General features: G+C 43.8%; 1 protein-coding gene across 2 annotated transcripts in view; it reads left to right on the top strand.

The window, feature by feature from the left end:
• The window catches only part of TM9SF3 (transmembrane 9 superfamily protein member 3), a 118,200-nt gene that overhangs the window by 73,047 nt on the left and 18,789 nt on the right, over positions 1 to 26,364 (top strand). For both annotated transcript variants that reach the window (XM_075697615.1, XM_075697623.1), the window contains exon 10: positions 18,353 to 18,561. In XM_075697615.1, coding sequence (XP_075553730.1) covers positions 18,353 to 18,561 — 209 coding nt within the window. The remainder of the gene's footprint in view (positions 1 to 18,352; positions 18,562 to 26,364) is intronic.

Raw genomic sequence — 26,364 nt, 5'->3', positions numbered from 1 at the left:
TGAATCTTTGGCAATTTTTACACATGTGTATGTGTTCAGTTTCTTGCAGTTTTAACAAGAAAATAATATGCAATTACTCGCCAATTTTTTTTTTCACTTCTAAAAATTTATCGGAATTTGTCACAGCAGTTATGGTGTTAAAGGAACATGTTTTAGTACTTCAAATGAGCAGTAGCAGCATGTAAAGTACATGGTTTTAGTTAATAAGCTTTTGCTAAATATTAGGTGTTTCAATGGCGACTGTCTCGAGTTAGTAAGCCTAGAGGATTTAAGATATTTTTCCTGGCCCAAGTTCATAGTAGCTGCAGGCACCAGAATTTACGTGATAATGGCACTTTGCAATGAAATATCACCATAATTAGTCATTTTAGTGTACATATTGCACTTTAAAAGCTGGTCAGTGTTGAAGACATTTCGATTTAATAGGAATTCTGATATTGAGGTAATTATTTCCAAAATCAGCAGCAAAGTGCATTGTCTTTCCCTATTAGATTTTTCTCGTGCTGCCCAAGGAAGGCTTTGTGAGACAAGAAATCTAATACCACTGCATTTGTTCACAAGTTTAGGGGCGACCATATTAAAGCTGCTGCTATTCCCAGGATCTTAGTGGATGTGGCTTGTGCATTGACTAGTTTAAATTTTCCAATTGCGGTATGTGTGCTAAAGCTATTGAGATGTTAAGAAATGTATTAATAATTGATTTTTTTGTGTATGATTTTCGCACAAATTTTGACATCTGCCACTGCTAGAAATCTTGGTGAGCAAATATAATTTTTTGTCTCAAATCCCCTGTTACTAAAAACTTCGAGACAGTTGTCGCTGAAACAACCATTATAGTAACCACATAAGTGCAGAATGAGACTGCCCATGGCAATCTTTCTAGCATTTAGGTTCATCAACCACCCGCACAGGGCCTTCCCAGTTTTCTTAAAACGCTGGTGTCCATGCTTGACAAGCACGCAAATGTTTGTGTTTTGTTGCCTTGGCCTTGAATGCCTGCCTAGTACCGAAGTATGATACAGCCGAAACCACTTACAACAATAGTCAAATGCCAAGAAAACCCCATTGTTATAACCGTGTTCCACGAAAAAATCAGAGGGGATAAACATTCGGACATTTTAATTAGACAGAAAGAAGTACAGCCGAATCCACTTACAGCATTATTGGTTTTGACAAAACTGGGATGTAACAATGAGCAGCTGCTGTACTGTGAACTTTTGTGTGTGGTCTGTGGTAAAATAAGCCACTTAATATACAATATGGCTCATTGTTGGCCATAAGAATTAAATCTGGCTAACTGGATGTCTACACCAACAAGAAAAGAAATGCGAAAAATATGCGAATTCGAAATAAAAATAAGAGCCCCTTCGCCACACCTGCCTTTATGCTGCGCACCTCCTGCCGGCACGCTTTCGTCACCCCTCTCTCACCTCCTTTCCACCGCTCGGACATCTGCAAGAGGGTAGGAAGGAGACTGTAGAGGGGCGACAGAGGCATGTTGTGTGGAGTTGCGGCACACAGGTGAGTATGGTGAAGGGGCTTGCATTTTTAGATTTTCGAGGTAATGTGACAAAGGGGTGCTGTGCAGGCACAAAGGCGGGTGGCTGAAGTAGCTCACATATTTTTTTTTTTTTTTTCACTTCTTCATGTTTCGTACTCCATATTGTGCATGCTCCCTACATTATTGGGTTTCTGTGGTTTATGCTTGCTATGTTAACATACATTATTTGGTGACTAATGTACGTAATGTTTACATACACTAAATATAGCATTGTCAGATGTGGTGGCATTCCTGGCTCCCTCTTGGACTTGAATTGTTTTAATGGCTATGCTTTTGCCATTGCTGATCGTCGGTAACTGTTGATTTAAGCTTTCACTTCTTTTAAACTCGCCTGAAGTACTAGTTATCGGCACGTAGGACATACAATTTCTGAGATTGTTCAGTGATTCTGGGGTGCGTAGGCCTGACGAAACGTATTGGCATAGGAACAGGATGGTTGCTAATGCATTGTCTTAGCTAGGACATGTTTGACACAAGGCACTCAGAGGGCATTGCTTCTTAGTTTTTCTTTATGTTTGTGTTCCCATACATTAAACTAAAAGTTTTCAAGGGACACACATCATAGTGTTCCACAAAGTTCTTAGGTTCATTGTATGTAAGGAGTTGAATGCCATTCTAAAACTGTCCATTATGCGAATTCAGTGCTCCCACTCTGTCACCAAATTACGTCAAATGAAATTTCCTGCGCCATCCTGATAAAAAATGTGATCTTGCGCAAAGTGCACTGGAATTCGAGACTGCACTAGATTTAGGTTATGGGGTTTTACGTGCCAAAACCACGATCAGATTAGGAGGCATGCTGTAGTGGGGGACTCAGGAAATTTTGACCACCTGGGCTTCTTTGACGTGAACCTAAATCTAAGTACACGAGTGTTTTCGCATTTTGCTGCCATCTAAATGCAGCCGCCGTGGCCGGGATTCCATCCCACGACCTTGTGCTTAGCAGCCCGACACCATAGCCACTAAGCAACCACAGCGAGTCAGTACTGCTCTAGACGTGTGTGGTCGCAGTGGTCTGCAGATATGCTTAGTGCACATGACTAAAGGTGTTCAATAAATAGAACTCCCCATTATCTATACGTTGCTGACCGATAATTTGGGCTTGATGGGTAACGCCTAAAAGTCGGGATAACCGGGAATCCAAGATATCTTAATTCAGCAGAAAACAAGTGACTTTATTCCACAAGTGGCTAAAAATGTTTTCCGTATTCTCGGTTGACCACTTTTGGGGATTGTTTCACCAGATTTTGCATGACTAGTGTTATGCGTTGGTGTGTATAAGTGATGGAATTCTTAGCACTGTGCCAGGAACGCTTTCGTCCATTGACGTATGTGGCGCCAGTCATGTGCAATGTCGTTTAAGTGAGAGTTCATCCAAAAATAAGGCCCAAGTTTGTCAGTGTGTTGCTGCACACACACGCTTGCTTACAATCTAGTCATTCCATAGCTCTACTAATGTCATGCTGATGCCACAGATACACAAAAGTGAAATCATTTTGTACACCGAATCTTCAATTCCTGGCAACGTAACAGGGCCATGAGTCTGTAACAAAGCCTTTTTCGATGCCACTCCTTTCTGTGCTTTATCAGTGGTAAGAGTGGCGCTGTGCCTGCATTATCAGTAGGATCAGCCGTACGGAAACGGCGGATCATAACGGTGGCATATAGAACCGAGCGGAAGGCATCGCTACAAAATTGTGGTCCAGAAGTTGACCGTGCTGCAATAGCTGAACGACGGCAGGTTTTTAAGCAACAGTCATTGTCCGGTGCTTCCTTCACCTAATCACCACCCTCGTCGGCACAGCTATCGAGGGTGGAGTCACCGGGATGGTGTCATATTTAACACTTGAATGAACAAACACTGAATGTGTGTAACCAGCACCACAGGGATCACACGAGAATGCAGCTTTGGAGCGCCCTTCTGGGATTCGCTTTTCTTTCAGTTTAGGCATGGTCGGGAGGGGTATAGGTGGGCCGGGGGGCCTATCAGGCTTCAGCCCCCCTGAAATTTTTTCGTACTGTCCATGCATCAGCGACCAAAACAACCCCCGGTGCCGGAAATCATTCTGGATTTTGTCTAGAATGTCTTTTTCACGCTCGAAAAGACATCTCAGCAACTACATTGTGACCTCGGGCTGGATTTCACGGCAACGCCATGCACCGGGAGTCACATAACGCCCCATCCGAGCACAAAGTTTCAGGGACGTTTTAATGGCGAGCGGCTCGTCACGGCATCTCGTGGAGGCCGCGGTATCTACGGAGCGCATGGATTTCAATTCTGACACTTGATGGGTATAAAGTTCTCATGAACTTTTGATGTGAAATGTGCATTGACATTTCTAGAGTCGTGCTTTAGATTTTCTATTCCGGAACATTGTGGTTTTAATGTTGTTATAAACATTTGACGCCAAAGATGCATTGACTTTTCTAAAGTCTTACATCGGAACATACGAGACCCGCCGTGATTGCTCAGTGACTATGGTGTTAGGCTGCTGAGCACGAGGTCGCGGGATCGAATCCCAGCCACAGCAGCCGCATTTCGATGGGGGTGAAATACGAAAACACCCATGTACTTAGATTTAGGTGCACATTAAAAAACCCCAGGTGGTCAAAGTTTCCGGAGTCCTCCACTACGGCATGCCTCATAATCAGAAAGTTGTTTTGGCACGTAAAACCCCATAATTTAATTTTAACATACGAGACAAGCTAAATCAACATACTATCAAACAAGATGACAAAGCACGCAGTGGGGTCCAATGAGACGAAGCGTTGTAGTGGTTCGTTTGTGTCGTCATATCACAGAAAAAAATAACATTTTTTTCACCTGCGCCAAAGCATCCATGTCAATACACTAAAGCCAGCAAAGGTAACCACGTTCTCATTTATTTTTTACTTTTATTCGCGAGGACACATTGAGCCTCTTCAATTTTCTTGTTCTCGCTACCACATGTTCCGTATAAAGTCTAAGGACGATAACATCGTGACCGTGCACCGCATGCTATATGTGCGAGTGAAAGCGTGGGGGGTGGTGGGTGGGTGGGTAGGTGTTGGCATGGCTGAGCCAACGATGGTGGCTCAGTCTTGCGTGCACAAGGGAGAAAAGTGGGAAGGAAGCGCACCGCCTCCTGTCGCGCGTGATGCATCTGGAGGAATGGAGGGAGGTCGGGGTTTGTGATCTGTGAATCTGTGGTTGCGCAACATGTTCATTTGCCTTGTTTGATGCATTATATACATTGACTTGTTCTTAGATATGTAGATTTATTGGAGACCTATACAGTCGCCGACCGTTTATTCGGACCTCACGGGGGCTGCGGAAATGTCCGAATAAACAGGTGTCCGAAAAAGCAGATTAAGAAAAAAAAAAGAAGAGATCCTTAATTTCCACGCGTTTATTCGGGCTCGACAGTAGGCTTGAAGAAATTGTGAATGCGCCGTTGCACGCTGTTCTGTTTACACACGATCGGATAAGCCTGAATCTCGGAGAGGGTCGTACAGTCACTATATGCAGGCTGAAAGCACAGTCACTGCTTGTACACGCTCCGCATGTGACGGCAGTGTAGCACATGGTGCGTCATCTCCCGACTTTGGAGTCATCGTCCGGCGGTGCAGCAGAAACCTGACGAATGATCTCGCCGTCGTCGAGTTCTGCGCATGTCAGTACAGCAGTGTCAGCATCTGTGAAACTGTCAGATGAGACGGTGCCCGGAATCGCAATGCAACCGCTGCGCAGGTCTCTGCAGAACATTTTCGGCGTCAGTAGGGAGCACATCGGAAGGCGACAAATCCTAGGCCTCCCAGCACCCGCTTGCCGGCATGTCCCAGCGCAGTCTGCGCGGGCACTGTCAGCGCCATTAGACACTTGACGCGATGTTTCCGTATGCCGTGTTGGATCACCACAACCTCAACACAGCACACAAAGCAAACACCACTACGCCGCCACGCCGACACCAGTCACACAAATTAAAAACGTGGCCTACTCGCAGCGTCGTGCACAAACAAACAAATTAGCTGCTGGATTGTCTTGACATGGCTTACTAAGCTGAGACCGGAACTGCTGTAGCAACTCTATCGAACCATGCAGACATGATGATGATGAACGGGGATTGCGCCACTTCGTGGGGCAGCAAGGATTCTCCGTCCAAAACAAAAATGGCGTTCAGCAAGTTGAACCATGCACCGGTCAGAGTCGGTGCATGGTGCTCTCGATCGAGTTGGCTCAAGGAGTGTCCGAAAAATCAGACTAAAGGTTGCAAGGTGTCCGAACTTTCGGCAGTTGTTATACATTATGGTCTATGGGAAGAATGGCGGTGCCGCAAAGCAGACCGAATAATCGAGCATGTCCGAATTTTTGGAGTCCGAAAAATCAGTCGGCGACTGTACGTATATTTAAATATCTTGTTGCTAAGTTTTGTGTATACGTGCAGTGAACTTTGTTTCCAGTGTTTCGCATTTGTATATTCCTTGTACCTTCGCATTTTTAATCTATGAGGGCAAGTCAAATGAAAGTGGGCCAACCCATCCCGCGCATGAATGGTTCGGTTCATTATGTGCAAAGCATGCGCGTAGCACAGAGGCATCTCTAATTTACAAAAGTGACTGCAGGTGTGAGGATAAAGGTTCTTTAAGGCTCTCATACGCTGGGTTGAACATGGTTGTGTGACATAATGGACACTCCAAAAGCTGAACAGCGGTGTGTTGTGAGGTTTTTGACAGCTGAAGATGTTTCCTAAAAGAAATTAGTTGCCCTACGGCTGCCATGTACGTTGAACATAGCATTTCATTGGCCACTGTGAAGCTTTGGAGCAAACGGTTCAAAGAAGGACGTGAAAGTTGCAAAGCCGATCGAAGACCACGCCAAAGCCACCGTGCAATCACCCCCAACAAAATTGCAAAGGTTGATGAGCTGATTAGACAACAACGGAGTACAGGCATAGACGAAATGGCTGAGCGTGTGAACATCAGTCACGGTTCAGTTCACACCATAATTCATGAATATCTTGGTCATCGGCTCTTGTGTGCACAATAGATGCCCGAGATTTTGAACCACCGCCAGAAGATGGAGAGGTTCGACGCTGCCTTGACTCATCTGATCCGGTATGACAATGAGGGTGACGACTTGTCTGCAATTGATACCGAGAACGAACCATGGTGCCACTACTACAAGCCTGAAACACGACTGCAAGGCTTCCAGTGGAAACATTCGAATTCAGCACCCCCAAAGAAAGCAATCGCCGTCATTTCCGCCGGAATGGTGTTGACTTTTTCAATCGTCAAGGGCTTTTACTGATAAAATTTGCTAAACCTAGAGAGATTATCAATCTTTTCAGATATTTTGAAACGGTAGATCAACTGCGTGTCGTAATCAAGAACAAATGACATGGAAAATTGATGAATGCGATCATCTTTCTCCACAACAATGCCCATACCCACATCGCTGATGTGGTTAATACAAAACTGGCAAAGTTCAAGTGGGAAACGCTGCTACCTCGGCCATACAGCCCAGATGTGTCGCCTTGTGACTTCCTCATTTTGGGGCAATTGAATATACAGCTCAAGGGAACCAGATTCATGTCGGACGATGACGTGAAAGAGTCAGTTACAGACTTTTTGAAGCAGCAACCCAAGGAGTTTTACGAGAGACGGGAATCGCGCTACTCGTAGTCAGTGGGACAAATGGCTAAATGCTCACTGAGAATACTTTAGGTGGTTTTCCATACTTTGTAATGAGTATGATATCAGTCCGCTTCGATTCCGGGGGCAGTCGATTAGTCAACTATCACACTCATTGTTTCTAACCAATTCAATGGGGCAAAAGAAAGCAAAAAACACCGTAGAAGACCTGCAAAACCAACTACACTCCTCCTATAAAGCATGAAAACCTGGAGAAGTACGCATTCGTCATATATTCGCATTGGCTAACTTTCATTTGACTTACCCTCGTGTATTTTGCACAACTCCTGCTTTTTATATGTGCTCCCTGTTGTGACTAAATTTTGGTGCAACTACTCACTATACACAACCGGTGACAGCTGCTCCTGAGCAATACGTCGGAACAAATGACACCGTCATTGAGATTTTTCCCTGGCCGTTGTATATATACAAAAATGTAAACAAGGTTCTTGGCTGACAAATTTTCATTAAAACATTTGTCCTCAACTTGTTCATTTCACGGCTTTTACATTTTTCATATCAGCGGCATGCACTGCTTTGCTGGTTTCGAACTGATACAGTTCTAAAGTTCGTGTGACATTTTCTTTCCTTGTTACACAGACAAAAAAACATGTAAGCGTTGATATCAGTTATTTCGGACACAGTTTTGGGGACGTAAGAGTGTACTCTTCTATACATATTTTACTTGTCTTGACAGTGCGTAGCGTTCAAGAATTCGTTTGCAGCATCTTTCACAATGGCAATGCAGTTACTATTCATGTATTTGATCCCTCAACAAATTCTATAAGGAGTTGGCTGAGCTGCAATGCGTGCCCTTCCCCCCCCCCCCCCCCCCCCCAATGAAATTTCTGGCTAAGCCACTGGTGGTCGGTACTGGGTCAACTAAGCTTCGATTGTTTTGGTCTCGAGGAGGTGCCGGCAACATGGCTGACGACCATACCGTGGTAGAATATATCTATTTCTGCTCAACTCGGTGGTCAAATTAGCATGCACTCATGTAGGCAGAGTCCGAATTATTGAACGGTGTTACTTAAGGTGTCCGAAATTTCTGTCGTTCCTATACATGAAGTTTATGGGCCAGTGATGGTGTCGCAAAGCAGTCCGAATAAGCGAGCATGTCTAAATTATGGGTGTCTTAATAATCGGTCAGCGTCAGTTGTGAACTAGCCATTTGCTGAGCAGAGGCTGCAACATTACGAAGAAAAGCAGACCATTGAAAATTACCTAGGTGTTATCTAAAGCAATGCTTGAGCATTACCAGGAGCTCATAAAGACTGGCCTGGCACAGAAGAGCATTGATGACATTGAGCCCGGCCAGGCGCTTCTAACTGATGCTCACTCTAGCCTTGCTGAAAACATGGCTAAGCTGGCAGCTGTCTGTAAAGTAATCATAAGATGCAAAAGGCAATGTCTGAGCAGCTTCACTTAGCGTACTTACTCAATTCTAATGCGCCCTCGATTGTAACGTGCACCCGTTTTCCGTGACTTAAAAAAAAGGGGGGGAGGGGGGAATCCTGCCCTCAATTTTAATGCACACCCGTTTGCCGAGACCTAAAAAAAAAGCCCTTTACAGTACCCTGCACCTCATTCTTTCATACACAAATACATCTTTCTCTCATTTGGAAAACAAATAATTACTCCCAATACACTAAACTTGCGATAAATAAAAGGAGTCGCAGTTTTGCCTGAAAGGTGAAGCATCAATTATGATAGAAAATTAGTAGACGGCTATACGAAAAGTAAGGATAGCAGTTTTATCGGCTGTACAGTAAAACATCGTTAAAAACCGTACCCGCTTAAACAGTAGCTCCGTTTTAAAAGTAGTAAAGTCAAATCCCCGACTCAGCGGCCATTGAACATAATGTGTTTTGTATCCGCATAAACCATACCAGCTTACTGCGTACATATCGGTTAACACATAGCGTTTGCACTTTTCGTCGCGCAAACACGGTGGTATGTCGTCTCCATAGGGCGGGCCGCCAGGCAAAACAACAAACCTCAGAGATCAGAACGGCCTCCAAGCGCCCTGTGCGTTTATACGTGAAGCCACATCAACATCAACATCATCTCGGCGCTGTGCCAGAGAGCGTTGTGCAAGCAAGGACTCGCGTTATTGCTGAAGCTCGGACAAAAAAAATACGCCGAGTGCTCAGCATAGAAGAAAAATTAGACATAGTTCGTGCTATCGAACATGACACGAAGAAGTCGGCGCTGGCACGCGACATGGGTCTACTGTTTACTACAGTGTGTGGCATTTGGAATGTGAAGAAGTTGCTCGGCAGATATGTCGGCTACGAGGTTCGACTTTTCACCATCGTTGCCTCTGTTGTTGCCGAACTGTCGCCTAGTGACATTGATGAGGACGACATGGGAAGCAACAGCACGAGCGACTCAGGCCCTACAGTGGCAGAAGCTGCGCGTTACGTCAGCCTCATGAATGCAATCGTCGCGACGAGAACAGCACCCCGCAATGAAAAAGTCGCTCCGCGACTTCTGCAACACTACCGCACCCGTGCACGGAGAATATGCAGCGCCAACGAGGAATTTGCCGTGCGAGTGTTTGCCGAGAAGAGGGGGCTGGCTGAAAAGCTAGCTCACAGCTTCAGTAAGTTTGAGGCTGCTGTCGTCGCTACTAGGCCACCGCAGCATCAAACGAAAATGACACTTTTGTCGCTCGAAGTGAATAAATACTGCATATCTTTTTCCCCTTTCATCGCACTCTCTCTGAGTTCCGTTTTTCACAGGCAAGTGGGCGATCTCATGCTATTTCGGTTAAGCAGTACTACCGTTTAGTACGTACTTAGCTGCGGCCAACTATGGTTTAACAAGGTTTCACTTTATAAACTTTAATACATTCGCTTACTAAATCAATAAGCATGGTGTCACGCACGCACAAGCAAGCATGAACATGTCTCGCGCTATGACCGTGGAAACTATCAAAACGCTGGAGTGGGGAAGTGCAGTAGCAGGAGCGAGCGAATTGACCTTTGTGCAGGCTCTTGCTTAAATGCGCACTAAGTAACAAGAACACAGCGCAGTGCCACTAGATGCGTCTCCATCGCAGACCACCTTTAAGATATGGGCCGCGTGGCCGCGCCGTACGTAGCAGCCATCGGAGTAGAAAGCTTCTCTTGTTTGCGCCAGTCCCGCGCGCAAGTTTCGGGAACTTCGAACGGTGGTGACATTGCCCGATTTTCATCCGTCTCTGCACACGTGATCACTTTACTTTTAATTGCGGCATCGTGATGAACTCGGCATGTCGTTGCAGTCGGCACTTCCATGCTGAAAGAGCAAACGCGACGGGAAGATGGACGGTGCAATAACCTAAGCACACGTACTACAGCACATGGAGAAAGATACAGCAGCTAGGCTAAAGTGAACTAGACTATTGGGTATAAAGCTAGGCTCAAAGTACATGTGAGGTGGCCATTTTGAAATGCCGATGGCGATATGGTAACACAAATTTATGGTCATACTCGATTCTAACGCACAGGCTATTTTTGGACCTGTTTTATCGGAAAAAAGTATACATTAGATTAGAGTAAATACAGTAATTTGAAATAAACGAATTACAGCAGCCTGTGTGAACAGGTTTGTCGTCTTCATTTAAATTTAGGTTCAAATTTAGGTTTCCCATTTTTCTATTTAAGGGCAGAGCAACATCATTTTGCAGCAAACAAATACTTTTTGAATGGACACTTGTCAATTTTAAGTGTTCAAAAGTGTCTAGCAAATGTCCAGCAGTTGGCATTTATTTGCTACAAAGTGCTACAAAATCATTCTATAGGGGCTCTAAACTGCTCCAAAATTAAGTTTGCTGCTTTAAAGATTACTCCAAATCTCAGTTCATCAGTGGCGTGCGCCGCTGCGAATGGCCACCTCTATACATCCTGTTATGTGAGCATGTAGTACTGAAGTAGAGCTCCTACACAGTGGCATTTGAGATATTGAATGTGCCGTGAAGTATAATTTTGATATAACTAGTGAATGTCTTACTATTTTGCACAAAATTTCTAAATGTATTTTTGTACTGTTTGATACAGACAACAGAGTTATGTTATTTTATCGTAGTGTTTCTGTTCTGCCATGACTGTTACCGCTACTGCTTCACCCAGGTATGGGGTTCATCAAGCACTTGGCACCAAACAGTGTTAATAACGGTACAACAGCAATACTATGCTAAAATGCTCTGTCAGTGCCGGCTGGTATTGCTAACAATAGTACAGTGCTAATGCTATGCTAAAATGCTCTAATAATTCAATATATCCAGGTCCAGTATAAGTGAGACATTATTGTGTACATGTGCATAACAAGGCAAAGAAGACATGACTAGGAATATCAAAACCAAAAATATTAGAATATGTAGTAAGGTAGACACTGCTATCAAGTCTCTTCTAGCAACATGAATTCACACAGTGGTGTAAGAAGCTGCTTAAGTTGACTCTTGTTACAACGGACCTTGATAATCCGACAAGGTACGTCTGTTTTATCAGAAGTCTGTAATATTCGAAACGCCTCACTTCCGAAACTTTCGTCGCAATGCCCAACGACTTTATTGCAGAGTGAGTCATGACCGTCCAAGAAGTCTCTGTTTTGCCCGAAAGGCAAAGCAACTACTGCGATAGCAAATTAAGCAAGATAAGCGCGGCAGCAGCAGCGAGCGAATTGACCTTCATGCCGTCTCTCGCATTAACACTAACTAAATGATGAAAGCACAATGCATACGAAGCTACCGGCACTGGGCGCACTTCGGCCACATCACAGATAACTTTGAAGATGAGGCCCGCGTGTGCGCGCACTTAGTTCACATTGCAGATCGCTTTCAAGATACGGTGCCCGCGCGGGCGCACACTTTGTCCACATCGCAGATCGCTTTCAAGATACAGTGGCCGCGCCGTAAGCTGCAGCCTCCGGAGTAGAACCCCCCTGTGCCTCACGTGCAAAAGAAGACTGGGCTGACCCTCACAAGTCAGTTGTCAGCCTGTGTCGACATGGCAAAAGTTTGTTTTATACGCCCGATTTTGAAAGAATTGCCCCTAATTTCGTCCGCTGTAGCCAATAGTCCGTTGTATCACGGTCTGCTAAAAGCAAACTTCGTTGCATTCATAAAATAGGTAGAACAAACTAAGGCTGAAATATGGTCTGTTATATCCGAAAGTCTGTTGTACACAGGTCTGTTGTAACAAGCCTAGACTGTATGTTTTTTTTTGCCCCCTCCTGAAGTGAGCTTAGTTCCATGTCATTATTATGTCTGTGGTTCACTTCTTTGTCCCCTACCTCTGTGGGGGTTATTTTAAGTATGCTTGATGTTGTCCACATTCTAGTATTTTGTTTACACTTCATTGTGTCATCCACAACATTGCCATTAAATATAAATTATTCTTGCATGATCACCAGCATTCTCTTGTCTATTTTTGGTGTCCTTACTGCAGCATTTACTGCCATGTTGATGAATGCTGTCCATATTATTTTCAGTTGAAGATACGGCTGAATACTCTTGTTCCTTGTTGCCAGAGCATGCCAGCTCCCAAACATTGCCATGAATGAATGCTGGCAACTATCTTTAAAAGCTGTAGGTGCCGGCAAACTTAACAATGAGAGCGGTGGCCTTTGTTACAAAATGTTGCACATTCACATTGCAGTCATATGTTAACAAAGCATTCCTGAGGAGCATTCTGGCGACTTCCTTCTATAGCTTACTTTTTCTGTGTTATCTGTGCCCTCATAATATTTAAAGTTTTTTGTTGCAAAATTAAGCTTGGGCATTTCCTCGCATGATTGGTCAGAACCATGCTTTCGTCAGCAAAGAACTATTGATAAGTGTTATGGAGGCCATCAACATAGGAAGATACTGAATTACTTCGAGAACTTCCCCATGAGGGGAAAAGCGAGAGTGGCAAAGGTGGTTGCATCCATGGACAACGTAGCAAGTTTTATAGTTTTCAACTCCACAGGAAGTCACCAGACAACAATTATGCCTTTTTTCAAATAAATTAATCTTTGCGAGCCATTATTTTATAGCGATACCTTCCGCTTGATTCTATGCAAGTCTTATCATCCACTGCCCATGGCTGGCTGATCCCATTGATAACGCAGGTGGAGCACTGTTCTCACCACTGAGAAGTATGAGTAGGTATTAATTAGCATTGGAAAAGGCATCAGTACAGTATCGTTGCCCATGTGAGGCATTGTTCACATGTCGCACTGCTCAGTGTTGTGTGCATGCACTTGATTGATCAGCGGGCGGGCATGAGTTTTGCTGAGCTACGACATGTCTGGCACACTGTTGCACAGCTAGTATCGCTAGGATCGACTACATGGCACTGAGTGGCCGATTTCAGTGATGATGGCAGAGCAGTGGCTTGCCAGTCATGTTGGACAGCATGCTTGACACAGTGCCTGAAAGGTGCTGTTGCCAGTCAACACCAACTGGTCAGTTGTTAGTCACAGAAATTTTGCAAATGTGATTTATCTCCAAAAGTGAATGACTGAAAATACAGTTCACTGCTGTTAATTGAACTCTGACAGGACCGACGAAATTGATCGGATTATCCAACTAGTCCAATTAAACAAGATGCAGAAAGAACGTATAAACACCTTTGATTCATTTGGCAGTGTCTTCCTGATTCATATTTACCCCCAAATCAAACGCGTGCCTACTTTCTATCTCTCCAAAGCAGAAAACTACCGTATAAATAACATTACAGCCTCTAAACAAGGTAGAAATCTAACACGCACCAGATTTTTTGTTATAAAAATTGCCAGTGTTCTCGTAATCATATGTTATGGGAATGTCAGCACTTAACAAACAAGTCGGGCAGTGCCGACCCCTCCGTCTCTTCCACTGCTAGCCTCCGCTCGCGCTGGAAGACTGCACTGCTCAGTGTGAACCTGACAGCACAACTCTGGAACGTCCAGACCCACTAAAAAGATGCCGGACTCAAATCTTATTGATTTGAAAACAAAGTTTACGTTCTCTCGCATGTATTGCACAACAGCGGCCGGTTTCCTAAAGTCAGCTTCGCCTCACGGTTTTGAAAGTCAGCTTCGCCGCAGTACAAAAGTGTTACGCGGTAAAGCATACGAACGTTGCGAAGGCGGTTTTGGTATCGTCGATTGTAACGTGGAGGCAACTTTCCGCCCAACTTTCTTGAAAAAAAAAAGGTGCATATTAGAGCAAAGTTTATGTTGTAATCGGACATTGTGAGCTACCATTATTGCTTGAAAATCTTCCCAATCCAGGCCGAAAACGAGCGTTTTTAGCAGGAGATGATGTGTGTTCAACACATTCACTGTCCCCTAAGCGCCGCCGAGACAGACGCTGCCACTATAGAGGTCACCATAGGGGTCAGGTGTGTGCGTGCTGAGTGGTCAAGTTGTAATTATCAGGTGAAGGCCAATTTTAGGATTGAAGTAAAGTTTGGGCCCATAGAAATGCATGGATGCCACGAGGACCTTTGGCCGGTATCGAATTAACCGAAAAATTGAATCAATCAGAGTCTGCTGTACCGCACTTACTGGATGGCTTGCAATGCGAACACGCCGTGTCACGCTTGCACTTCTCTAATGTAGGCTAGCGCAGCCTTTTTTTTTCTTTATATCAATGTGTAGCTTTATAAAAAATATTGTATATAACAAAGTAATTTTAGTGGCAGCTGCGACATGGTAATAACTAGGTTCGACTTTATAAGGCACTTATGCAGAAATATGTGCAGATTGCCATTTCTCGGTTTTTATTTCAGTCTAGTTACTTTAATTAGGCAATATTAAAGAACCGTAATGTGCTATTATAAAAGGGGGCTTACATACATTTTTTTAAAATTTCGCCTATGATTACGATCTTCCCTAATGCAAATTTTGAGCGCAGCTGTTTAGATGTTTTGAATTTGCAATATGTTGTGCCAAAGAATTTTATTTTGAATGACAGGGTGCTCTCACAGCATAGCCTCTGCTCAGGCAGCTCATTTAGCAGCAGTGGCAGACGAAGCATTTTCACTGTTTGCATCGCTCATTGTTCAGAACAAAAGCATAAAGACTGGAACATGTAGCTCCCACGGAGTGCATTCACTAGCGGCAGTGGCGCCGCAGGTGAAGTAGTGCATGCCCAGTGGGCCCGAAGCCCACACCGGCACTTTGTTTCTGCACTGGTCGCACGCCTGGTCGTTGCTGGCTCTCCGCTTACCTACTCACCCTTTCTCCATACCCTCCTCCGCTTTCTGTCTGATGGTTCTGCTGCACCCACCTCTCCACTTTTCTCCTCGCGCTGCTTCGCTCTCGACAGCTTTTTCATCCCCCACTGCGCACCGCGTTCACTTTCATCTTTCGCTGTGCTCGTTCGCTCGGTTAATGTGACGCCGACTCTCGCCGCAGAAGCGGGCGTCTAAGAGCTGCACTCTAAAACATTTTCCCCCATTGTTAGAATGGCAGCATGCAATTTTTGCTGAATTACATTCTTTGACCATTCTGCATGCAGAACATTAAAACATTATTCCACACCCAGTGAGTTACCACAAACCTATGAAAGCCAGCTTAGTTTTTCATTGTTGATGATGTTTATGTATTTGAGCAAATGGGGTGTTATTTCCATTTTTGTGGCATCTTATTTTTCATGTGGGTGCTTTGACTGTTAAGCTGTAGCTAGTTGTAACTAGAAAGGAACTGCATGCATTGTCTGCTCATTGGTACACATTGTGCCATTGCGTGTGCGGCACATATCGGGCAGGAAATTGTTCATCAGTGCATGTTTTGTGCACCTGGTGATCGCATCTTGGATTTCCATGCACCACTGCTGCTGCTCACATTGACATTCTATGGTATGGATAGGCATGGTTGAATAGGCTTTTTGTCTTGCATGTGTCTAGGATTCGAGACTGGAAGAGATTGCCTTCTGGCGAGTTGCTTCATATTGCTAAGCTTTTGGCATGCTTGTGGTATATAAAAGGGGTTCAGCCTTTGCTTGACCTGGCCTCAGTCAAGTCATTGGCCCTCTATTCTCCTGTGTGATTTTTTTACTGCATTGCATCGGTGGTCAGCTGACTAAAGAGATTAAAGAGCACAAGGCATGATTTACCTTTTATTAAGCATTCTACTTCAACATTAACGCTTGTTATTTTCTTTTGCTATGCTGCATGCTAGCTAATGTGTAGCTGTTGTAGTTTTGTCACCAGCTATTGTTAGACCTCTTCACTTTTTACTGAGTGCACACTTTTAAGCTCCTTTTGGAGCTTCTGCAGTCTTCTGCCTGGTGTGTGTGCGTTTTTTCTTCCTTTTCTTTGCTATTTTTCTTTTCTGGTCTGCTTGTTTTTTGAGCTACTACAACATGTTAAACAAGAAGAAAGGGTGTTAACCAAGGGGCCCAATTTTTATTAGTCATATCATAAGAAGCCAACAAACACTGACACCAAGGACAACATAGGGGAAATTACTTGTGCTTAATAAATGAAACAAAGAAACGATAAATTAATGGAAATTAAAGTGGATGAAAAAACAACATGCCGCAGGTGGGAACCGAACCCACAACCTTTGCATTTCGCGTTTCACGTTCTCGTGACGCCTGCGGCAAAAGGGACGTTCCACGTCCGCCGCCAAGGTCTGTGAGTGGTGGCGCTGGCTAACATTCCCAGGGTTCTACTAGGACACATAAATACCCAAGAAAGTGGATGGGAAAACCGTGCCGCGGTAGCTCAATTGGTAGAGCATCGCACGCGAAATGCGAAGGTTGTGGGTTAGGTTCCCACCTGCGGCATGTTGTTTTTTCATCCACTTTAATTTCCCTTAATTTATCATTTCTTTGTTTCATTTATTAAGCACAAGTAATCACCCCTATGTTGTCCTTGGTGTCAGTGTTTGTTGGCTTCTTATGATACAACATGTTAAGTATTTCTATCAATTTGGAAATTCAGCCTCCCAGGTCTGCATGTCCCATCTTGCAAAATTGCCATTGTTGCTCAAGCTTGTGTATTATTTTTGAAAAAGAAAATGTTCAAGGAAATGCAAGAGGCTTACCTAGTCACAGAACATTCTTTGGCAACTATATTTTAGCCCAGTTTTGTTAATAGAAAGAACCATAAGATATAAAATGGGATTAGAATCCGCACACTGCCACACAGTTTTCTGTTTTATGAGAATTACAAAACTCTTGTGAATGGGCAGGCACATTCAGCCCACTCACTAGCTGAAAACTTCTGTTCCCAGCAATGTCATTGTAAATGCACAGCTTATCTGACTTTCCCATATCTCCTTTTGTTTGTATGTTGTAACCATTTTTAATAAAAATATTTGTTTCTTTTAGCTTCTGAACGTTCACTAAGATGCGTCTCATTGAAGTCCGGTTGTTCTGTTAAAATAAATATGGCTAGCCTTTTAAAACTGCCCCCTCCAAGTTTGTCGGTCCGTGCAACTGACATGCAGCTTATGCCCAGTTTGTTTGGAACATTTAAATCATCACTTTATGTCTGAGATCAGCATCTGTTTTATTTGCTTCTTCCGGAATTCTTTGAAGGAAGTGATCCAACACTCTTATTCAGTATTCAACATTAGTGAGCTTGTGCATTGTGGAGCATGGGGACCTTTGAAACGTATCAGCGTGACTTTCAAAGCTTAGTTGTTTTTGACCTGAGCTTCCTAATTAGCCCCTAATGTCTGTGAACATGCTTTTGGTGTTAACTTCAGATCAGCTCTTTGTTGTTTCAGGTAATTTTTCCTTTGAAGAATTTTCTGTAGTAACACCTTAATCAAAACCTCTGTAGGCTGTTGCTGCTCCAGTGCAACTTTCCATTGAAAAAGACATGCAAGGCAAACACCTGAGTGCATCCATGTAAGCCTTATTGAGGTCTTGTCACGACATTTGTTGGAGCAATACTTGTAGCTGAATATAGATGACTTGCACTGATGTCATTCTGGCAGCCATGTTAATAAGCCATAAGCACAACTTTACTTGGTGCCTTGTCTGATCTCATTATTTCAAAGAGCCCAGCAGAAGATTAGTAGTGCATCGACATTTTACTTATGATGTCGTGCAGGCTGTCAGTTGCTCTTCATAAAAAATTCTGGTGCATTTAAAATTCCCCCCCTTTTTTTTTTGTGGTTGCCATGCAGTAATTTGTAGTTTGTTTTGTTCAGGTGGCAGTGACATGCATCTGCCTGTTCATCATCTTGCCATTGACACTGGTTGGTACAGTGTTGGGACGTAATCTGGCTGGGCAGCCCAACTACCCATGTCGCATCAATGCTGTGCCACGGCCAATCCCAGAGAAGAAGTGGTTTATGGAGCCTTCTGTCATTGTTGTTTTGGGAGGCATCCTACCCTTTGGTTCAATCTTCATTGAGATGTGAGTTTCCATAGCATGCAGTTTTTTTTTTTTTCACCTAAGGAAAGTGCTTTTGTCTAAGTTGCTTTGGGTCACTTTGCACATCACTTCTTTTGATAGTGCTTGCTGTTGGATTCATTTATACTCAACATCCAGGCATATTAGGAAAACATTCATGTGCTTGACAATTTATTTTATTTTATTCATTATTTTTTGTGCATGCATGTGTGTGTGTGTGTGTGTGTGTTAGAATTGCATGATTTGAATTCACTGATGGATCAGGATGAACAGGAAGGATTAATGGTGCAACTTGCTTTCATGAGAACAAACTGAGAGCTGATTGTTCTCAATGAGAGTTAAGGAAGTGAGGGCAGCATGTCAGAGCATGTGCTCACTCTATCACAAGGTGTAGAGCTGCTTGAACAAACAGGACCTGCATGTACCCACCGTGGTGATGCAGTGGCTCTAGCATTCCACTGCTTAGCACTGCAATTCACTTTTTGGCTATCGAGGCCAAGTTGAGCAATATTGGTACAGCTTAATGCAATTTTGGCTTGAAAGTCCTGCTGCTTTGTACACGCATGCACAACATGTTGTGGCACAATGATCCACAGGTGCAGGGTTTTACAGGCCAGTATGTTGGACAGCAAATGCACAAAAGGATACTCCAGGGCACTGCACCCTGCATCTTTGGAAGGCAGTGCATACTAGGTTTTGGCAACATTGTTAATAAACCGTCATCAGAAATCATCAGAAAGTGGCACAGGCACTGCATAGATATGTCTATGCACAAGGAAAAAACATGAGTCATTGCATTGGCAAGTGCACATTTCTTGGGTGCTTACAACACCTGTTGCCTTGACTAACCACAAGCACTCCTGCTTGAAGAAAGCTGCTTTAGATTTTGTTCATGTGCATTATGAATACATCCAAGTCACACTTTCTTGTCCGATATAAGGTGCTTTATATCTAGTTTCATTACATATACATCAGGTTGTTCGTTTTCGGATTTTATATATAATTTTAAAATCGGGGAGTAAAACGGGTGCTATTTTTAAAACTGATAATTGGGGAGAAATCCGGTTTTTTGTGAAATGATTCCGAAGTACGGGTTTTTTCGGGTTAAATCTACAGATGTACTAAGTAATAAACTCAGTTTATTTTATCAGAAGGTATCGCGGGCTTCTTAACTTCTAATGCGTTAAAATTGGTGTTTGTTTGAAGCTGGTTACGGGGGGCGGGGACATCAGGGTTTTCTAGCAAATACTCTCCGAAATTTGGTGTTTGGAAATGGATCAGTAATGATGACAGTAAAGAGCATTGATAACTTCTAAGAAATGAAACATTTTATTCACGAAAAGCTGATCATCAATTTTTTACACACCCTTGTTTACATACATTATCATCTGCATGTGCTACATGTCGGTCTCCATTCAAGACCTGTCTGGCCGTTGAACATATCTCAGCTGTGAGAAAGTTCTCTCGACGTCACAGCTTCCATTAGCTAGGCACAACAATGTCAGTGCAGCATTTGCCAGCCTGGGGTAGCGAGTGACAGAGTCATGCCAATGAGTTCGACAGCTGTGTTTGTGGGGCTTGCTTCCAGCAAGTACTGGTTGAACTCGTGAAGTGAATCTGCATCGTCGGTTGCGGACGTGAACAGAGGTCAGTACTCATCAAATGACTGCACCAACAGATGCTTCTGAAAGGGATCCAGGATGGCTCTTGTTTTTGTCTTTGTCTGAGATGTTCTGTTCAACAGGGCAGTGCCATTTTGTGGTGAGTTTTGTGCAGAACTCTTCACAACATGTTTTTACTAATGTGGCGCTGCTCTTGTGTAACATAGACAAAACAGGTCTGGCCTGATCGCTTTTACCGATTATTGTTGAAAGCTCGCTGACAGTCTGCTGAAGCTTGATGTTTACCAGGTGAGCAAAGCTGGGCATTAGAAGTTTTCTGCTTTCAAGCGTTTTCTGGGCGTCTAAACGGGGGCTGAGTGTGTCTCTCATCAGGATTGCCTTCGCATTAACAACTTCTTTTTCAGAAAGTATCACTCGAATAGCTTCCACTTTGCTGCTATCATGTGAGCTTTTAGCAAGTTCCATTAATGAGTTCCACATTTCTATGACAACCACAAGCGCTTTGTAGAAGCTTTGCCATCTGTTTGGGACAATAGGAGGTGCCTTCTTAACATCAGGTCCAAAGAGGCCGTTAGAAGCACAAATTTCGGTGTACTTTTGGTAGAGCTTGTTAGCGTTCTTAAATAACGCTCCAAACTTGATGACTACGGATCGAACTGTTTACATGCATGGTAAAGAAATGGCATGGTCAACACTCACATGAATCACATGTGCTAAAGCTTGCACATGCAAGATTTTGATCCCTTCAGCTTGACATATTTCTCTTACCATTTTTCGCATGTACTCCGGTGATTCTGGCTACAGCCACGTCTTTCCACGTCTTGCCTACAGTCAGGAGAGCCTTGCTGACTACTTCGAAGCATTTACTCTGTCGACGTCTACCAAAACGCCCAGCTTCTTCACAGTTCTTTTTACTATAGTTACACAGGAGAGTGTTGGTGGTAGGCACTCCAGTGATGTCTGGGGATTTGTCGAACGTTGACATTCACTTTCACATCTCGCGTATCATTGCGGATTTTCACCATGTCCTTGTCAAAAAGCTTCTTTCATGCATTTCAGCTGAAGTCTTTGCCCTGTTGACATGTCTTTGCGGCCTTGCAGTAGTTGCATACGAAGGCCCCCAGAGGTCTGTCCGCCTGGTGCATGCCGATTCCACTGTACGCTAGGGCACGAACGAAGTCATAGACTATGCCGTCTGCTTCAGTTTCTTTTGCACATTGTCTACAGGACATATCAAAGAGCGTCTGCTGAGGTGTTCCCGCTTTCTCAGCTTCCTGGGTCGACATCTTGAACTTCTTATGACAAGATCACGCTAGATGTTCGCAAATTCAGTTGTAGGGCTTCTTCGCTGGATCGGTGACCATCTCGGGGTTGCAATATTTGCACACTAACACGTGGCTGCCTTCACTCTCTTTCGATGCAATCTGGAGATCTTCATGCTCTTTACACCAGTCGTACAGTGTTATTCGTTTTCTTCCTGTCTCCACGCTGAATTTTCCCGTGCCACATACTGGAGCCTTATGTTCGCGACGGTGGCTTTAAGCCCACCAGTCTCCCTGGTAATGGGAAGTGAGGATGGCAATCATGCATCTCATTGGTCAGAGTTTGCACTCTAAACCAATCAGATGCATGATTCACTTCATTGCCAGTTCCTTCTCTCCAGAGCTTCTTCCTGGCTTCTTTCCCTTCTTTTGTGGGCAGTCAAAAGGGGATATCACAAGCTGCGTGAAGCGCAGGGGATGCAGAACGCTACATAGGCTCTCAACAAGACCGACCGACGAGCGTGTCCGACTCACCATGATGGAGGCTGGCTGAAGAAAAGTGATAATAGGCATTGGGACCTTCACTGGTAAAAAACCTGTGCACGAAACATCTCCATCGCTCAATCCCTCCCTCACTGATTCATCACCTGTTCTTTTCGCATGAAAGCCATGGAAGCACTTGCACATACCCGAGACTAATCTGCAGTAGGCGAAGCGCCGTTTTCCTTATATTTTTTTTTCTGTCTTAAATTTGTTACTCCCTGACTGGCAGCCATGTGCTCGCAATGTGGTCAGCCTCAAACGTGTTTGCCCCTTTCCTTTGCAAGTCTTTTATGTTTTTTTGTGTGTGCACATACAAACTCACGCCAACCTTTCGAGAAAGCGGGGATAAAAAAGTGCTGCGGTAGAAAACAATATCTACTCTCCAAGCAGCCGGGTGAGAATGCGCCCATTTGTTTATATTGAGCGGGGGGCGCCCAGAGAGAAAGGCGGACAGTCAGCGCATGATTGTGCAGATCGCTACTGGGAAAGTTCATTGGAGGGAACTTGATTCTCCCGACACATCGAACAACCCTACATATACAGTCGACGACTGATTTTCTGGGCTCCAAAAATTCGGACATGCTCGATTATTCGGTCTGCTTCGCGGCACTGTCATTCTCCCCATAGACCATAATGTATAACTGCCGAATCGGACACCTTGCAACCTCTCGTCCGATTTTTCGGACACTCCTTGAGCCAACTCGATCAAGAGCAACCATGCACCGACTCTGACCGGCGCATGGTTCGACTAGCTGAGCGCCATTTTTGTTTTGAACAGAGCCTCCTTGCTGCCCCACGAAGTGGCACTACTGGAAATCCCTGCTCATCATCATCGTTTCTGCCTGGTTCGATAGAGTTCCTACAGCAGTTCCGGTCTCAGCTTAGTAAGCCATCTCAAGACAATCCAGCAGTCGATTTGTCTGTTTCTTCGTGCACAATGCTGCGAGTAGGCTACGTTTTTCATTTGTGCGACTGGTGTCGGCGTGGTGGTGTTTGCTTTCTGTGCTGTGTTGAGGTAGCGGTGATCCAACGCAGCATACGGAAACATCGCGTCACGTGTCTAATGGCAGTGCCCACACAGACTGCGCTGGAGCATGCCGGCAAGTGGGTGCCGGGAGGCCTAGGATTTGTCGCCTGCCGATGTGCTCCCTACTTGCGCCGAAAATGTTCTGCGGGGACCTGCGCAGCGGTTGCATTGCGATTCCGGACACAGTCTCATTTGACAGTTTCACAGGTGCTGACACTGCTGTACTGACATGCGCAGAACTCGATGATGGCAAGATCATTTGTCAGGTTTCTGCTGCACCGCCGGACGATGACTCCAAGTCGGTAGATGACGCACCATGTGCTACGCTGCCGTCGCATGCGGAGTTAATACAAGCAGTGACTGTGCTTTCAGCCGCCTATAGTGACCGTACAACCCTTTCCGAGATTCAGGCTTATCTGATTGCATGTCAACAGAACAGTGTGCAACGGCGCATTCACGATTTCTTCAAGCGTACTGCTGAGCCCGAATAAGTGCGTGGAAATAAAGGATTTCTTTCTCTCTTTTTTTTCTCAATCTGCTTTTTTGGACACCTGTTTATTCGGACATTTACGCAGCCCCCGTGAAGTCCGAATAAACGGTCGGCGACTGTACATGAACTATGGTTTTGGTGAATAAAGGTAGATAAAGATGTTGCATTTAAATACGTGTGTGTGTTTTTCTGCTACATGTGGCTGCATAGAGATCACTCAGTATTGTCCATGCAGTGCAGTTTCGCATGCGCAATCACTGATAGTTCAGCATGTTGCAGTGGGATCAATGCAATAAGTGTGCACACTTTCACCACTGAAACCTTTGAAATTTTTGTCTTAGCACGATAGTATTGTCACAGGATATTGTCGTAGAGGAGAGAAACTCGTAAATTAATATTACATCAACATATTTTGGACAGTGTTATCTATATATGTCAAGCTGTTTTTCCATTATTTTAAATTTTAATGCTCAAACCTTGATGTAATGAAGTCGCACTTGCTGCAAAACACTTTGTTAAATCACAAATTTTGTCATTTGAGGTTTTAAAGCTTCAGCAGTAAAAATAGGTTCACAAATTCCTAGAACATTCCTCGTTGATAGTATCTTGTCAGTAAGCACTTATGAACGAATTATCGAAAGAAGGTCATGTGCGATGCAGGTTCCACCAAGAGCAAAACATCGGTGTGGCTCATGGCGGCCAAGATATGCGTCTGACGCGTCGCCGTAAAGCTTGGAAGCCATGATTGACCGCACTTGGTGCCTCCAGCTATTATCAGATGGCAGCTGTAAATTATAAACAAAAGTAAAAAGGTACAATATTCATCCTCCTCCAGGAAAAAGAAAAGTCGCAGTTTTGCCAGAAAGGTGAAGCATTGATGGAGATAGTAAAGAGAAAACTAGCGAAGCAAGGTTCCTAGTTTTATCAGCCATATAACTTGCAGGGAACATCCACTTACTAATTAAATTAACAAGCATGGGCACATTCACTCAAGGGCAAACATGAACAGCTCTCGCTTGATCTCCACAGACATTTGCTGTCACAACATTGGCATGATGAAGAGTGCCGGCAGCAAAGAGTAAATTCTTCATGCTGTCTCTCACTTCACCGTATCTCGGAAACTTGAGATAACATGACGTCCAGCAGTAGGCACATGGGAACACAGCATGCATCAAGGCACCAGCCATCTTGACTCTTGCCGTAAATTACCTCCATGCACTTGCACGTGGCCTGCGTATTTGCTCAGCTGTGTGGATTGCCATATGCAGCCAAGGCCAGGCTAGAGGAGTAGATGTGCACGCTAATGGTAACGGAACAGAAATGGTAACAGAAAAAAGAAATACTGCTTGCAAAGAAAATTGCATCCAATGAAAACATATAAAGATAACATACTGAATCAGCACAAAAAATTTACATCTAGAGCTGGCAGGGAAAGAAACAGTAGTTACAAAGAAGTGCATCCAACAGGGGCATACAATTATCACGCTCAAGCAGCAACATTTTACATAAGTGAAAAAGATCACCTGTAGCTGAGTGAAATAGGTTTTTAACCGTTCGTTTGTAAAATTTCCCATGTTATGAAATTTTTTAAGTACAACTGGCAGACTGTTTCAAAGACTGGGTTTTGTATTAGGTTCAAAAACATGGAATAGGCCAGGATTCAGGATTTCGAGTTCAAATATTGCTAAAATGTGGTTGCAGGGATGCTTTCCTTGCCATAAAATTTTTACATTCAGCATAGGAAAATTAAAACCAGTTCAGAATAGGACACTTGTAAAAATTTACGAATTGAATAATGTTCTACGTCTGCAACGTATTGCAGACTTTTCTGTAAATTTCTTTGGTCCTACAAGATTGCTGTAACCTAAATGCAATGAAAATGAGGCGAAATATTACTGAATTTAAGTTTTAGTGGGGATTATCACACAGCAAGCAAACAGCATACCCGAAGCGGCAGATAACTTGGATCTGAGGTGGTTTACATGAGTGCCCAGTTCAAATTACTTAATAAATATACAGCTAGAATTTTAAGTTCATTCACCAGCTGAGTTTCAATACTAGAAAATTGAAGCAAATGTTTGAGTTGAAAAATAATGTTCCTAGGTCTAAATAATATAGCTTTAGTTTGTGCTGGGTTGATTTTAATACTACTTGATCTTGACCTTGATTGCAGTTTGCAAGGAGTTGGTTACATTTCAACCCCAAGTCATTTGCATCACTGCAAAAAAAAAAAAAAAAAAGTGGGCTGCTATCATCTGCATATATAATGAATTGCATGGCTGGGCCAACATTTACAATGTCATTTATGAAAACATTAAATAGTAAAGGCCCCAGTACGCTTCCTTGTGGCACTCCACTAACATTTGTTAACAGGGATGATTTGTGTTCAGTTATACATACGCACTGTTTTCTATCCTTTAGATGCGATGTCAGTTACCTGAGTGCATTACCACGTGTTCCATACTATGACAGCTCCTATGCCAAGATATCATGATCAAGGCAGTCCAAAGCCTTACTGAAGTCTATGAATAGACCTGAAGTATAAAGGCCAGTGGCCATGTTCTGCACTAGATGTTCGTTTAGTGTAATACTGTTTCTATGGAGTGGCCTTTTCTGAAACAAAACTGACAGTCGGTCAAAACATTGTATTGGGATAAGAAGCTTGATAGGTGAGAAAACGAAATATTTTCAAAACCTTTCAAAAATCCTGCGAGAACAGATATAGGCCTGTAGTTATGAATTGTGCTTTTGTCCCCATATTTATAAGTGACAGAGACCCTGGCCTTTTTCATACCCAACGCAAACGTTCCTGATTTGCTAGCTAGGTTAAATGTGTAAGCTAAGGTTGGTGATATCAAATCT

The sequence above is a fragment of the Dermacentor variabilis genome, chromosome 1, assembly GCF_050947875.1.
Source record: "Dermacentor variabilis isolate Ectoservices chromosome 1, ASM5094787v1, whole genome shotgun sequence".
Classification (NCBI taxonomy): domain Eukaryota; kingdom Metazoa; phylum Arthropoda; class Arachnida; order Ixodida; family Ixodidae; genus Dermacentor; species Dermacentor variabilis.
This window is presented reverse-complemented; position numbering and strand designations above follow the sequence as displayed.